General features: G+C 40.1%; 1 protein-coding gene across 1 annotated transcript in view; it reads left to right on the top strand.

The window, feature by feature from the left end:
• Positions 1–15,202, top strand: part of Abca13 (ATP binding cassette subfamily A member 13) — a 485,227-nt gene that overhangs the window by 242,995 nt on the left and 227,030 nt on the right. Inside the window, exons 38-40 of the mRNA XM_021177120.2 lie at positions 171–389; positions 8,983–9,179; positions 14,756–14,913. Coding sequence (XP_021032779.1) covers positions 171–389; positions 8,983–9,179; positions 14,756–14,913 — 574 coding nt within the window. The remainder of the gene's footprint in view (positions 1–170; positions 390–8,982; positions 9,180–14,755; positions 14,914–15,202) is intronic.

Genomic DNA, 15,202 nt, shown 5'->3' with positions numbered 1-15,202 from the left:
CATAGTTGGATACTCCAACATCCCCATGAATTCCCTACATTGTAATGGACTATGTAGAAAGCTGGTCAACAGTGATGAGTTCCGTATAGGCTGTATAACCACCTGGGATTTATGGGGCTCAATATTTACAGCATCCAGATGTTGTTTATACTGATTGTTGTTCTTTGTAGATCCATGTTGATGGGGCTCTTTCCTCCCACTTCTGGAACCATCATCATAAATGGCAAGAATCTGCAGACAGATTTGTCCAAGGTCAGAGAAGAGCTGGGGGTGTGTCCACAGCAGGATGTTCTCCTGGACAACCTCACTGTGCGTGAACACCTAATGCTCTTTGCCTCCATAAAAGCACCTTGGTGGACCAAGAAGGAGCTACAGCAGCAAGTCAACAAGTTAGTAAACAGTTCATGATTCTCCTTTCCCTCTTTTGCCCAATTATGCAGGTGAAGAACACACAGATATTTAATAATATCATCTGTTTCTATAAATATGAGAAAAATAGCAAATGATTCTTATACATAGAAGCATGGCAGAACCAACAGCAGCAGGGATCTTAGAGAAGACTTTTTTTTTTTTAAAGAAATAGATTTATCTGTATTGTCTTTGAAGTGGGGGAAGAACGGAGGCAGCTTGGGAATACGGATAGGAAGGACATAGAAGTTTTTTGTATCTGAAATAAAGGGAGATTCTACCTGTCCTGAAATAAGCAAAATACAAAAGAAGACAAGGAAATGGGTCACAAGAACCTTATTTGGCATGGTAAAGAGCATCAAATTCATCAGGCATATAGATGCGAATGAGCTGAGGATTGTCATTGGCCTGAGGTCTGGAAGGTAGATTTCTCCACACTACATAGTCTCCAGAAAGACTGTTGACAGAGAAACAGCTGCCCCTCTGTTGTTGGCCTCCTCATCAATGCCAGCACAGGTGAAGAAACACTAATAATAAAGCTAGAATAAAAGATAAATAGCAGAAATCACATTATTCCAGTTTTCCACAACCTGGAGAGTAGTGTGGGCTATATCACAGGACGATTGTGGATGCGAGTGGAAAGAGGGACACCTAGGAAATTAAGAAGAAGACAGGTGGTAATATGGGTTGATGGGGAAGATTTGGTTTACAGCAAGTGAACAGATAGAGGCTGAGGGAGAAGCAGGCCAGTGGGCATTCCTGAGAGTCCTCAGGAAATGGAGAATATGTTGTGGTTCCATTTGAAATTATCCTCCCAGAGCAATATGGAGACTGTCTCCAATTTGTAGACATGGTAGCTGATCCTCAGAGAGATGAACAATTCATCTAGGGAAGTGATGGTCTGCCCTAGGGCTCTTACAAACCAAGTGCATTTGGATGCCTTACTCCGGGTTGCAGCATGTAGGAACCGAGGCTTCTAGGGTGACAAAATTGTCAGGGTAGGAAAGAAAGAATTTCCAGGCCATTTTAGTGCACTGCCTTGGCTACAGCATAACTAGCCCTATAAACAGTCTGATGGCCTGAGAAGTGGAAATTGTTACTATGATCAGTGCATCTAATGTGTATAGGTGCTAGTAGCTCTAAAATTTGGTCAAGATATGTCCCTTAGCATCCTTTAGTAGAGATCTTAAGGGACTGAAGGAACCCAGATCCTTATGGATGCTTCCTCTGAAGCTGCTCTGAAGAGTCTTAACTGAGTAGAGTTGTCTGGGTATACACACAAGATTCAAGATGGATGGGGCTAAGTAGTGTTATGGAGTTTCTTTTGTTAGAAATAAAACAAGAGCATACACTCAGAATGAGGAATTTGCATATATCTCAGGGGCCAGGAAGTGAGAGCAGAGCATCAGTGGGAATCCCCCTGGAGCTCCTTGTGATGGTCTCTTAGTACAAAGTTTCAGTAGAAAGTGACAGACTGTTTCAGAGGAATGCACTGCTGCACAGATCTCCCTTGTTCACTCCTGGAAGAGCTGGGTAGTTAGATCATTTCAACTTGTGATAGCTGCCTGTGTTTAGACACCATCTATGACAAGGGCATATGTAAAACAAATCAAATGTCTCCCTGGACAGATGCTCACTCTCTGAGGGTCAGATGCAAATCAAATTCAAATTCATTGAAAAAATCCTCAAGGGACAGGAGCCCTTGTGGAAAGTGGCATATGGCACCACAAAGTTTGTATAAACACTTCTTTCTCCATTTCTTTCTCTCTCAAAATCCACCTCATTGGTATGTTTTCTGATGTAAAATGCTATTCTATCTTCACCCCATAATATCTTTTTGGAGTGAATGATAGCATAAATAATATAAGTAACAATTTTCTCTTTAATATACAGAGAACATGCTTAATATGTACAACTTAAAACCATCTCAAACGAGTTAGTTCTCAATATGAAATAACTAGGTTTTGTATACACTACATATGTAGTAGCTATCCAATTGGCTTCATACAACATATTCCTTTTTACAATAATGGCATAGGTCACTTGTTTCAATTAAAATTTCTTTCCCATATTTTAAGTTGTATAAAATCATGGGTTTCATTGTGACATTTTCATATATGTTTACCATTGTACTTTGCTCCTATTCACTTACATACTTTGTTATTTATTGTCCCCTCCCTCTCTTGCTTGTACTCTTCTGCCACCACTAAAGTATCTGTTTTAGTTTTTGTCAGGTATATATATATGTATATGTATATATATATATATATATATCTTGATTCTACATACTTATTTAAATGTGAAAATCTGTGCCTACATTGAGCCATATTGAATTCTACTGTGATTGAGACTGGGGGCTTAAATCAAGCTCCTGACAATGCTACATAAACTTCATTTTCTTATTTGGGTGCCAGGCAACCTTTAACAGTTATCAATTCACAGCATGTTACCTAGCAACAAAGCCAATTTACACAAAAGCAATCAGAATGAGATCATGTTTTAGGACAGTAGTTCTCAATTAGAGGGAGGGAAAACTGAAAACATCTGATTTTGAGCCAACATACTTCTGATTAGTGTTCTGTAACACAGCTTGTTTTCCTTAAGGTCTGAATTCATTAACATGTGAGTTCAAGGGAGGTAGCAGATCTTGTAGAATATGTGAAGTAAACACTTGTCAAGAGGCAGATAATAATTGTTCTGTTCCTCCTTTGGTCTAAGGAAGATAGGCCATCTCTGGACCTGGAGTCATTAAGATGCTGTCGAATTGCTACCACCAAGAATTCTGGTGGACATTATGGAACTTGGGTTGGGGACAGGTTTTCTTCGTATAAAATGAGGTCAGTATGTGAAAGTGGAGCAGAGAGAGAATGATGGATTGTGTTATGTCTACAGTTACCTGATGATGATGTCAGATGAGGAAGAATAAGCCAAAAGAAAGTGGAGTAGGGAAGAAGGACAACCAGCAAATGATTATAGCCTCATAAGAAAGGTGGGAGGGTTGATTGCTTCAGTTTTTTTTTTCTGGATAAAGCCTGATACCTGACCTTTGCATAGCCACAATTATTGAACTTCAAAAAATTATTGAACTTCAAAAAAGAAGTTTGGGAATAGAGGTAGGTCTTTCTAGGTCATTTAAGGAGAGAGGCAAGGAAAGATAGTAATAGCACATTTTCACAGCTTTTACTCAACAGGAGCATAGAACTAGAATGATGCCATATTGGACAAGTGAGATTACAGGATGGTGCAAAGACGGGAATTATAGCATAGTGTCTGTTACTGCTGATAGTGATCCAGAAGAGAGTGAATGATTAGATGGAGCTAGAGAGGAGATTGCTTGATGGAACATTGCTGGTTATAGGGAAGCTAAGGGACCTTGTAAAGAAGCTAAAGATCATCTCTCTATGGAGCATAGTTGATACAGCAATACAGGGTAGTAGGAGGCAAGGCAGAGTGTTTGGAGCCTTTATCAGCTTTCAGCATTGTTTCAGAGTTAAGAGTACATATGCTGGGGATTGTCCCTCATGCTGTAATTTCATATTTGGAAGGCAGAGGCTAGATTGGGAGATTATGAGCTCATAGTCAGCTCTGTTGTATAGTACATTTGAAGTCAGCCTGGGATACATAAGAACCTCCTCTCATGAATACATGTATTGATGAAGATAGAGATAGAGATGCAGATAAAGATGCGGGTTTGAACAGAAGTTCCCTGCATAAGTGAACAACAATCCTCGTAGAAATTCTTAAACAAATCTTCCAGTGCCAGGTGTGGGATGTCTTCCCATGAGTTATTTATCAGGGATACCCTAGTTGTCCCCAAAACAATAGTGACTATTGCTACTGTTCACAAGAACTGGATGGTAAGAGACTCAGTCTTTGAAGGCACCACATTAAGTGGTTGTAAGACATAGAGAAATGAAGTTGGATCCTCCACGCTCCTGACTAGCATTCAGAGTGCAATGCAAGCTGCTTGGGAAGAACAGTCATCAGTGGTCTTATTTAGCATGAAACTTGAGAACTATCTTACCAACTTGTGAGACAAGCCATGGCTATTGTGCAGTAGTAGCATGATGGCTATGGGGGTAACCAACAGCATTCTTCTTGGAGTTGAGGTCTACTACACAGGAGGGAATTTATGCTTGCAACTAGAAACTGGAAACCTTTTGAAGAGCCCATGGTTAGGGAGGTCATAGAACTTATGGGAGAATCTCATTTTGTTTTGTTAAATGGATGAGGTGTCAAATTGCTTTCTTAACATTTGTTTTAATACCTATAGAGTGGTGTTGCTCTCAGCTGTGGGCAAAGAAGCATCTCTTTGCAGTGGGCAAGGGCAATGCTAATCAAAGGGCTGAGAATTTGTGACTGTTGCGTACTCAGCCCTATATATGATGTTTATCCCATCTCCCCAAGTATAAAAGAACATTGCAGAAAAGAGGGCAGGGGAAATATGAGAGGGCGAAGACAGAGAGGAGGGCAACTAGATGCTGTCATCTGGATATGATGTGTCCATTGTTGTCATAAACTCACAGCAGCTGTGGTTACCTGCATGGCACTTACACAAAATGAGGCTGGTCAACATTTTAACATGAATGTGGGAGAGGTTCATGAGGCCCTACTCTTCCTGAACTCTTCAAAATTAATGGTTGCTGGAGAAAGGGGAGTTATTTTCTTTGCTACTTGCCCATGTTCCAGTAAATAATATCCCCTCTCACTCATGCATGCTACCCTAATTAAACTTGGTAGAGCTAAACAATCAAACGAACAACAGAAACAAACAAGGCTAAACCAACCAACCAAATAAGGAACCAAAAAGCAAAAACCAAACAAACAAAAACAAATAAAACAAAACAAAACAAAGACCACATGAAAGTAAGAAGGGACTTGCTGGAAGAGGTTCTGTGGGAGGGGGAATAGAGGAAGTAATGGAGTATATAAATTAATAAAGTACATTTGTATATGTACAGAGTATCAATAAATAATAAACAGAGGAATGTAAGCAAAACGTGATTTTGGTGATGAGCATGGATTTAAAGCTAAAGGGAAGAAGGTTTTAAGGGAGTGAGGGACAATGAAACAGTTTTCTCTAGCGTGAAGATTGAAGTGTATACAGTTGAAATATAAATGTCTGTAAAGGATGCAGAGAAGTGAGATTCTGGAGGCAGAGCTGTGTGCTTGGTTGAGAGTAAATGCCATTAGTGGAGGCAGAGATGCATACGCCATGTTGGATGTGAAATTCCTACGAATCCCAAGAGAGTAAACCTAGGAGCAGGTCAGCCTAAGAACACACCCAGGATAGGCATATCATAGCAATATGGTCGCAGTGACAGCTCCCAGTGGCCTGGCCTCAAGGCTGGCCATTTTAGGGAAAGTGGCAAAAGATGCCTTGAAAGTCATGATGAGTCACCCACCCTACAACAAGACCTAGAAAGAGAGAAGTTTTATGACAGATATAAGACCTGACTCAGGGCCGTTTGACTAATCTTATCCAAGCTTCATTGTGTGGCCTCCCCTTTCCTGATAGAATAGGATTTTTGTCGTTATGTTTTGCATATGTCATTCATTTCCTGTCAAGTCCTGGCAACTGTTTTACAACTTTCTTTGGAACACACTACTCAAACATCTTTACCTTGCCAAATCTCACTGTCCATCTGGCAGACTCCTTCTGCTACTTCCTTTAAAGTCAGAGGGCATTCCCACAGAACCTGGGACTTAGCTTCTTTGTGTTTCATTGTAGTTTCTTATCTGGCTTTTCCACCTGACTCTGAGTTTCTTGAATCACAGACAAAATTTGATTTATTTCTCTGCCCCTAGTAGGTAGGTAACAGGTGCCATGCATTGTACGGGTTCAGTAAATGTTTGCTGTATAAATGAATGAATAATTGAAGAGAAGTTTCCAAACACATTTTTGGCACATAACTGTGACTTGCAATGAGAAAAAGTCTTTTCCAGTTTCTGTGTTGCTTAGTGATGTTCTTATTAGGGAGATTTCCTGTCCTTTTTTTTTTTTTTAATGAGAAATCAGAGATTTAAATTCATAGAAATTATCTACTTTCTTTTGATTTGTCAAACCTCCATAATTAGAAAAACACTAGCCTTTTAGTCATCTTGGGTTTTAAAATCAAGGAAAACAAAACAAAATAAAGCAAACCACTTGGGCAACGTTTGCAAATGGTTTACTTTTCTCTGATTTTATGTCTGCTCTAAGCATGTGAGCTTGCTCTGAAACCAGCAGCCTGGGAACGAGCAGGCTTTGCAATAGTGTCCCTCTTTAGCACCAGAGGAAGGCTTTCATATATTGTCCTCAGACAATACCCAAGAGTCCAATAGGCCTTACAATATGGCTTTACCTGGAGAACAGTCAAATCTCTACTGCCATAAGCTGGTATTGAATTCATTGATTTAAATGCCAGGGTACAGTCATCAACAACATCCATCTGCGTGAGATTCTAGGAATGCAGATGCATGATTCAGGCCCTGAGCGTTGTCCATAGAAGAGATAAAACAGGAAGCTCTTTGTTGTAAGCACATGCAACTTTGAAAGCATTTGAGAGCTTTACAAAAAAAGAAAAGAAAACAAAATACCTTGTTTTCTTGTTGATTTTCTTTGCCAACTCATTTGTCATTAATGTACTCTCCAGTGGAGTTAATGAGATCCTGTCCTCTATTGTGCTAGAATGGTCCAGGGGGAAAGTTGTTGGTAGGTTACAGAGTTCAGACCCTTGCTGAATGGAACCATCCTTTCTCAGCCTTCCTGCTAGGGTCCCCTCAACCACGGGGACACCTAGAGAACAGTGCTTTAGTCTTGCCTCAGATTTGGTAGAAATTTAGCCAGCATCAAGTATTCTCTGAGTCTTGGATTAAACACACACTGCCTTGGCTCTCGGCTGAAAGCAAGACAGTAAGAAGCTGATTTGAGCACTCTCCGTGTCTCAGGCAGAAAAGACGAGACAGGATGAAATTGACAAGAAATTTTTCCTTATTCATCAGACAAGGAAGTCCTTGTCATTCACTTGCTGCTTTCCTAGGAATCTGGAAGCATTCCAGGAGCCAAGTGTTCCTGAAGCTCAGCTGTGGGGAGCTTTTGTGATTCTCCTGCACCTTGTACCCTGCACCTGGCTTGCAGCCTTCTCCTCCCTTGCTGCAGAGTGACTCTTACATTGTAGGCTGTCAGGAAGTGCTAAGCAGGTCTGTTACTCTTGAGGAGGGACTGCACTCTTGCTGATTAGAAAAGGTGTAAATGGAAAGACTTAAAGTAAATAATAAAAGTATGTAGCCATTGTGTGGCCTTTAAAGCATAGTGGGGATGGGACTGTGCAGGAAAAGAAATAAGAGTAAGGAGAAAAGTCTTCTTAATAGTCTTTCTGCTGGCCAGCTACTCCTGAGCATGGGGCCTGCGATGGAGTGCAGCTGATGTGTACCCAATGTTGTTCCATTTGGAGACCACAGACTTTCCCTTTCCTTAGCAGCTCCCAATTGCAAATGACTGCGTAGTTAGGGATGGGACTTGGGGTTCACTTTCCTGTCTCCATGCTGAGGTTTTGTCTGGGCTGAACTTGTTCAGGTCTTATGCATGCTGACATGGCCTCTGTGAGTGCATATGTGTACCAGTCCTGTTGTGTCTGGAAGGCATTGTTTCCTTGGAGGAACCCATTACCTTTGGCTCTTAAAAATCTTGTTATTTCATCTTTCAAATAAATCCCTGAGCCTTGAGGAAAGGGGTTTGACATCCCATTTACTCCTGAGTGTTCCAAAGTTTATGACTCACTGCATACTGCTCAGCACAAAAATGATTTCATGTTTTTTTTGTTTGTTTGTTTTGTCTTTTTTTTTTTGTTTTTTTTTTTTTTTGGTGTGTGTGTGTGTTTTGTTTTGCTTCTGTCTTTTTTGCCTTTTTGATTCTTTTTGTTTGATTGTCTGGTTATCTTTTTCATAAAGGTAGGAAAATACAGAGTTATATGAATAGGAAATTAGGAGGATCCAGAAGGAGTTGGGGGAGGAGAAGAAATATGATCAAAATATTTGGAAAATATTAAGGGAAACAATACAAAAAGTCTTTTTGCCAGTTTTCTGACATCTAAAACTCTCAAGACTTGGAGACTTATTCTAATGTTAATGATAATTAATGATTTCTACTTGGCAGAGGGCATCATTATAAATTCATGATTACATAGTTAAATGGGGCCATTAAAATTTCATGTGGAGTGGTCCAGAGAGTTCAAGGCCTCTGGCAGACCCTGGGGCTTTGCTCTGCTAATGTACTCCATATTGCACTAGAAGAATGCAGCCCCTTCTTTGCAGGAGACCTGAGTAAGAAGAGAGGAGATTCCTCTCTAGAGAGTTGACAGAAGTACTTGGTCAGATACCATGACTAACACCATGCCTGATCCAATGACATGGTGTCATCTGTCCATCTGGAAAGGCAATGATACTATGCTTAGCACACCTAACTCTTGACATAAGACCCCTATGTGGTTTATAAAGACTCCAGGCATTGTAAGCCATTGTATATGACATGAAACCCAGAGAGAAGCATTTTGGTGTTCAGGGAGAGGAATGAGGACATCCTTGTTGTTGCAGAACTCTTGATGAAGTAGAGCTAACTCAGCATCAGCACAAGCCAGCTGGAGTTCTCTCTGGAGGCATGAAGAGGAAGCTCTCCATTGGCATTGCTTTCATGGGCATGTCAAAGACAGTGGTTCTGGATGAGCCAAGCAGTGGGGTAGACCCTTGTTCCCGTCGCAGTCTCTGGGACATTCTACTCAAGTACCGAGAAGGTAGGTGATGAGACTCATTCCACTTTCTTGCTCCACAATGATATACTTGGGAAAAGGTTGGGTATTGTATGCATGAAGCAAGTCACATTACAATTAAGGATGCATGATAATGTTTCAGAACAAGTAAAATATTCTAATATTTTATGGTATGTATGTTCACTAATATATTTACAATACCTACTTTGTGTTTAATCTCTTAACTTAGTATTAGCAATGATACTATTAATGACCTATAATTATAGATGGTGTCATTTGAAATGGCTTTGTACAAATTATGTTCCATTTTAGAAGTATGAAGAATAAGAGGATGCAATTAGAGATCATCAAGGACCAGTTTTTCACTGGTGTAGCAGACAATTAACTTAGAAAAAGCCTGATTGGGCTCATGGTTTCAAACCTTCCAGAAATGAGTGGTTAGTCCTCATTTTAGGTTGCTTTCCTGTTACTGCACCAAAGGCAACCTGAGAAAAAAAAAGTTTATTTTAATTCATATCATATACTTCCTAATCATTATCTACCATTGAAAAAAAATCAGAGCAGGAACTCAAGACAGTAAATTGGAGGCAGGAACCAAGTACAAACATGGTTTCCTGATTTATTCTCAGGACAACTAAGGTTTCTCTTCTCAAAAGACTCTAGGCTCTTCAAGATTATAATTAATGCTAGTTATTACAGCCTTTTCACTTTGGACTATGGTGGTACAGACTATTATAGTAGATGGAGTAAGATGATCACCTTATAATGGCATAGAGGCAAGGAAGGACCCAGAAAAAGACTTGATCCAAGGGCCTAACTTCCTTCTACCAAGTCTCATTTCTTCAGGTCCCACTATTTCTCATTATCAAGTCTGATAATGAAGCTCTGATGAAAAACATTGGCTGGCAATTTGGCCCTTACTACATAGAGCTTTGGGAGATTTTTTAAATCTAAATGATAGCCCTTAGATCCTTGTATTATACAAGAAAACTGAGGCATGGTGACATGGACATGTGATAGTCTCATGTCTCTAGAGAAAGCTGACTGAATAAGGGAGAAATTTGTCTTTGGCTTAGAAGGTCCATACATCTTTTTTTTTCTTTCTTTTTATACCCACTAAAATGTCCATATGTCCTTTGCTTTAGCTTATTTAGTATTACTAGCATCAGATAGACAAGTTCTACCATACATCATCTATTTCTATACTCCAGGCAAGTAAGAAGTACTGTAATAGGCATTTCACATAGAAACTTTCTTTGAATAGAACACAGGAATTAGGGAGGTACATCTTAGGGCTGATGAAGAACTATCAAAACTGAGGCAAGACTAGACACAATCTTATAAAAGGTTTCTTTCCCTCCATTTTTCCTTTCCAAGCATATAATTTTAATATAGCTTGATTTAAAACTCCAACTTCCTTAGGGTTAGAGCAGGATTGGTCTTAAAAGAAAACCTAGATAAAAGAACAATCTAGAACTGCAGCAATTCTGTACCTTTTATTCCACAATTCTGAGGAATAACGGAAGGAAAACAGTGAGAAGCTGGGAGTAGAGCCAGAAGATTCAGCTTTGTTGTCTCATGTGTGCTTGGCTTAGCTTGGGCAGCTGCATGGAAAGAATATAGGTCCAGTCTTTGGAGCTGGCTTGCCCTGACCTGCAGGGCTAAACATTGTGGGTCTTGAGGAATGAAGGGAGAATGGATGGAACAAGGGATGAGATCAGGTCCCAAGACTGGCTCAGAGGTCAGGATGCTGGATAAAACTTGGCCCCAGGGAAGCATCAGGATCTATCTAGTGTTCTCACTTTTCCTAGACCCTCAGCTGCAACAGGGAGAGGGAGCCAGAGCTTGTGAGAGATGCTGGCCTTGAAGCTGTCTTGCTAGAGGCCAGGCAGGTTTCAGAGTCTGCAGCCAGAATTCCTCAGATAAGCTGGAGGCATAGCATATAAAGTACTCTGGTCTGACTCCTCTAGGGAGTCCCTGCCCAATCTACAAATGCTAGGAGTAAGAGGACAGTGCCTATTGGTCTCAGTCATCACACACAGACCAAAAGAGATGAGATACTCTTCACCCCTAACCTTAAATGTTCCTTCAGCCTCTTTGCTTCATTTACCTGTATGCCCTTTGGGGAGAAGGGCCTCAGATGAGAAAATGTGAAGCTCTGATGAAAAACATTGGCTACACTGATTAAAATTTGAGATTGGATTCCTTACTTTCCTGTCACTTTGAGTGGGGCTGATAAAGAAGATAGATGAAGGTTAGATAAATGGATTATAATGACCCTCCTCTTGTGGATTGTACAAATTAAACACAGCAATTTCATTACTACTGTGTGATTTAAAAATCAGAGATAGAATTATTCTTAATATGCATGTTAACTATATTTTAACAATTAATAATTATTTATTTAAATTTTTATTCAAAAATTTCAAATATATATAATTTTGAATGAACTCATCCCCCACTGCCTCCCTCCAGTTCTTCCTATCTCAATAACACATTAAATTTCCAACTTTATGCTTTAAAAAATAGCTCACTGAGTCCATCTAATGCTGTACACATATGTATGAGTGTGGGGTCATCTAGTGCAACATGAACAACTTTCTATTAGTCATTCCCTAAAGAAAAAATTGACTATACCTCCCCCAGTGGCTGCAAGTAATTATTTGGGAGCCCTCTTCTCTCTCTATTCTGGAATTTGTTTTAACTTTTGAGAGTTCCATACATGTATATGATAAAATAGTATACATATTTCCCCTATCTGTGTACTCCTTCTGTGTACTCCTTCCGTGTACTCCCCAACATGCCCCCTTCCATCTTCATGTCTTTTTTTATAACCCATTAAATCTAGTTAGCACTACCCAGAGGTGCGTAGGGCTGGAGCTATCCACCATAATGTAGAAGCCCCAGCAGTGGCCATCTCCTCAAGAAAGAATTATTTTTCCTCCCTCATCTACAACTGGCTTGATCTTATCCAGACAGCCACACTGCTGTCGATTCATATGTGTAACAGCCACACAATGTCCAAAAGACATTTCTTCTCCATCCTCCTGCTCTTTCTTTCTTGAACATTTAGCTGACGGAGGGTTTAAAGTTTAAATAATCAGAATAGACAGATGCCGTGTAAGTCAGAAAACAAGATTGTCTTCATTAAACTCTGCCGTTATATCCTTTGTTGTTTAACAATGATTATTTTCATCTTTGGGAGACTCCTTTGGAACTGGTGTTATACTGATTGAAGTGCAAAATTAATAGTCTGTAAGAAGATTAGCTAGAGAACAGCAAGAAGAAAACATGTCTTCAAAAATGAAAATGTACAGCTGTTCCTGTAAACAGCCTCAAAGCTTCTGGCAACTGGCAGAGCTTTGTGAGAAAGATTTAAGACAGTGTGAAAACAAATGTTAGCTGCTGAGTAGAAAAGAGACTTTCCATCAGAACACTGTGTGCAAGGTGCTCAATCTATTGGGAATCTCTTGTGTATTTCTTGCTTTTTTGGTGAGCAGTGTAAGCCTTTGATTAGCCCTGGTGCAAGCACTTCAGTGTGTTCCATAGGAAGATCATTAATGAGGCAGAGACACCAGACCAAGCTGGCATATTACAACCACATGCCTAGGCCAGGTTTCAGACTGGCTGTATATTTCCTTTGTGATGTTGGAGAGATGGCCATGTTCCTCTAACCTTCAGTTTTCTCTGTTACAAAAGGAGACTGTCTTACTAGTTCATAGGTCTCTCTGTCTCTCTCTGTCTCTGTCTTTGTCTCTCTGTCTGTCTTTCTCTCTCTCCCTCACTCCCCCCTCTCTCTGAAACACCAGATGTTAAAACATATTTTTTAACATAGTAATATTTGTATTATTTCAAAATTTTATATAATGTACCTGATCACACTCATTTTCCAGTTCTCCAAGGTCCACCCTTGTGACCTCCCCCAAAACTAAGAAGAATAAAACAAACAGGCAAACAAATAAATAAACACAAGTCCAATTTCTTCACCCCAACCCCACAAGAAGCCATCAACTATGAAGATCTACATACACTTCAGCACCCCTATTTTTAAAAGTTTCCTTCAATGGCATCCTCTTTAAACTGTTTCCTTTCGGGAGAAGAGTGAGGGGAGAGGTTGACACAAAAGCTTTTTATGTCTCTCATTCTCAACTGTGAGTTTGCACTCATCAATACCACTGCAGAAGAAATGCTTTCTCCAGGGAGTCAATAAGCTGTTTGCAAAAGTGAATGCCTCAGTATTTGGTGTGTGGACTCTCCATACACAACAGGGTATTATCATTTTAAAGCTACTCAAGAGGTGGGTTCTGGAAATGCAACTTTGGAGAAGAACTTCTAGATAGGGTAGGCTCCACCAACTAAAGCTTGGGAGAATATCCTTTGAGAGTAGAACAGCATCTCAGGTTCTTGTAGCATACATCAGGGGCCATTATGGATTAAATATCCATGGCTGTGATCTACATTCTTTTGAAATCACTTACTTACTTACCTTTTCCAGCTTTAGTAAAGTGTAGTTGACAAATAAAAACTGTATATATGGCATGGTGTTTCATATTTATATGCACAGAGAAGATTAAACAGAGCTAATTAACATGCCCATCACCTTACAAACACATGGTTTTGGGGTATGTGTGTGTGTGTGTATGTATGTATGTGTATGTGTATAGTATTGAAGGCCTAATCTCTCCGTAAGTTTCACATGTAAAATGAATACTTATAGCCACTGTGTTGTGTAACAGGTCTGAAAATTACTAAAGTTTATGTAATTTAAGCCAATGTCTCTCAGTTCCTCTTTCTATTCTCTTAGCCTCTTACAGTATCTCTTTTTCCTTAATTTTCACTGAGAATGTAGGCTGAGTAGACTTCTGTTTTTAGACTAGTGTATTGTATGGTGACACGCAATTGAACTGCATGATAGCTCTAATAAAAGTAACTAATCTGTCTCTGATGACCCTAGGTCAGTCAATGAATATATAATTTTAGCATCCAGGAACTAGAAGGCAAAGATATTGTCCATGGTCTTTATAATACATCTATAGCAAGAATTGGCACTGGGCACTCCACTCTCTATTGTTCTTTGCATTACATTCCATTGTTTCCTTCTAGATGGACTCTAAAAATAAATTGAAAGCCAACTACTGTGGCTTGCTTCCCAGCAATCCTAGGGCTGAAATAGAAATATTGCTGTAGTCTTGAAGTTAGCTTTGGCTACATAGTTATCTCTAGGCCAACTTCAGCTACCAAGGAGCTGAAGGGGTTTGCAGCCCCATAGAATGAATAACAATATGCATATGTAGCAGAGGACAGCCTTGTAGGATATCAATGAGAGGAGAGATCCTTGGTCTTATGAAGGCTTGATGCCCCAGTGTAGGGGAATGCCAGGACAGGGAAGCAGGAGTGGGTGGGTCAGTGAACAGGGGACGGGGGATGGGATAGGGGGATTTCCAGAAGGGAAATGAGGAAAGGGGATAAAATTTGAAATGCAAATAAAGAAAATATAAATGAAAACACTAGTGACTCTCTTTCAATGCTAGCCCAGTCTACCATTCCTAGGAAAGGGCCTCTGTAATGCTGGCTCTGATGTGTCATGTGCTTGGCCTCAGGTCGCACAATTATATTCACAACCCACCACCTGGATGAAGCTGAGATGCTCAGTGACCACGTGGCTGTTCTTCAGCAGGGGAGGCTCAGATGCTATGCTTCTCCTGCAGGCCTGAAGGAGACCTATGGTCAAGGACTCACCCTGACACTCAGCAAACAAGTAAGCAGTGCAGTGCTTTTATTTCACTAGGGAAGCCCTGTTGGACCACATCACCCAAAACAAAGAATGATGCTTGTACAATAATAATGTCTAACTGTAGGACTTTTGCACACATTATCCAGGAAGCCTTAAAAACTCCTTTCAGGTCTGAGAACTGAGGCATATCCTCTGTTAATGCTAGTGTGCCTTTGATCTTCTATTTAAAAAAGGGAAAGAGGGACCAGAGTTTCCTGATAAGTTTGAAGAACATCTGTCAGGAAGCACAATGGCTGAGGTGGTCTCGAAATCA

The sequence above is a fragment of the Mus caroli genome, unplaced genomic scaffold, assembly GCF_978045245.1.
Source record: "Mus caroli unplaced genomic scaffold, Mus_caroli_1 scaffold_13, whole genome shotgun sequence".
In the NCBI taxonomy this organism is placed as follows: Eukaryota; Metazoa; Chordata; class Mammalia; order Rodentia; family Muridae; genus Mus; species Mus caroli.
This window is presented reverse-complemented; position numbering and strand designations above follow the sequence as displayed.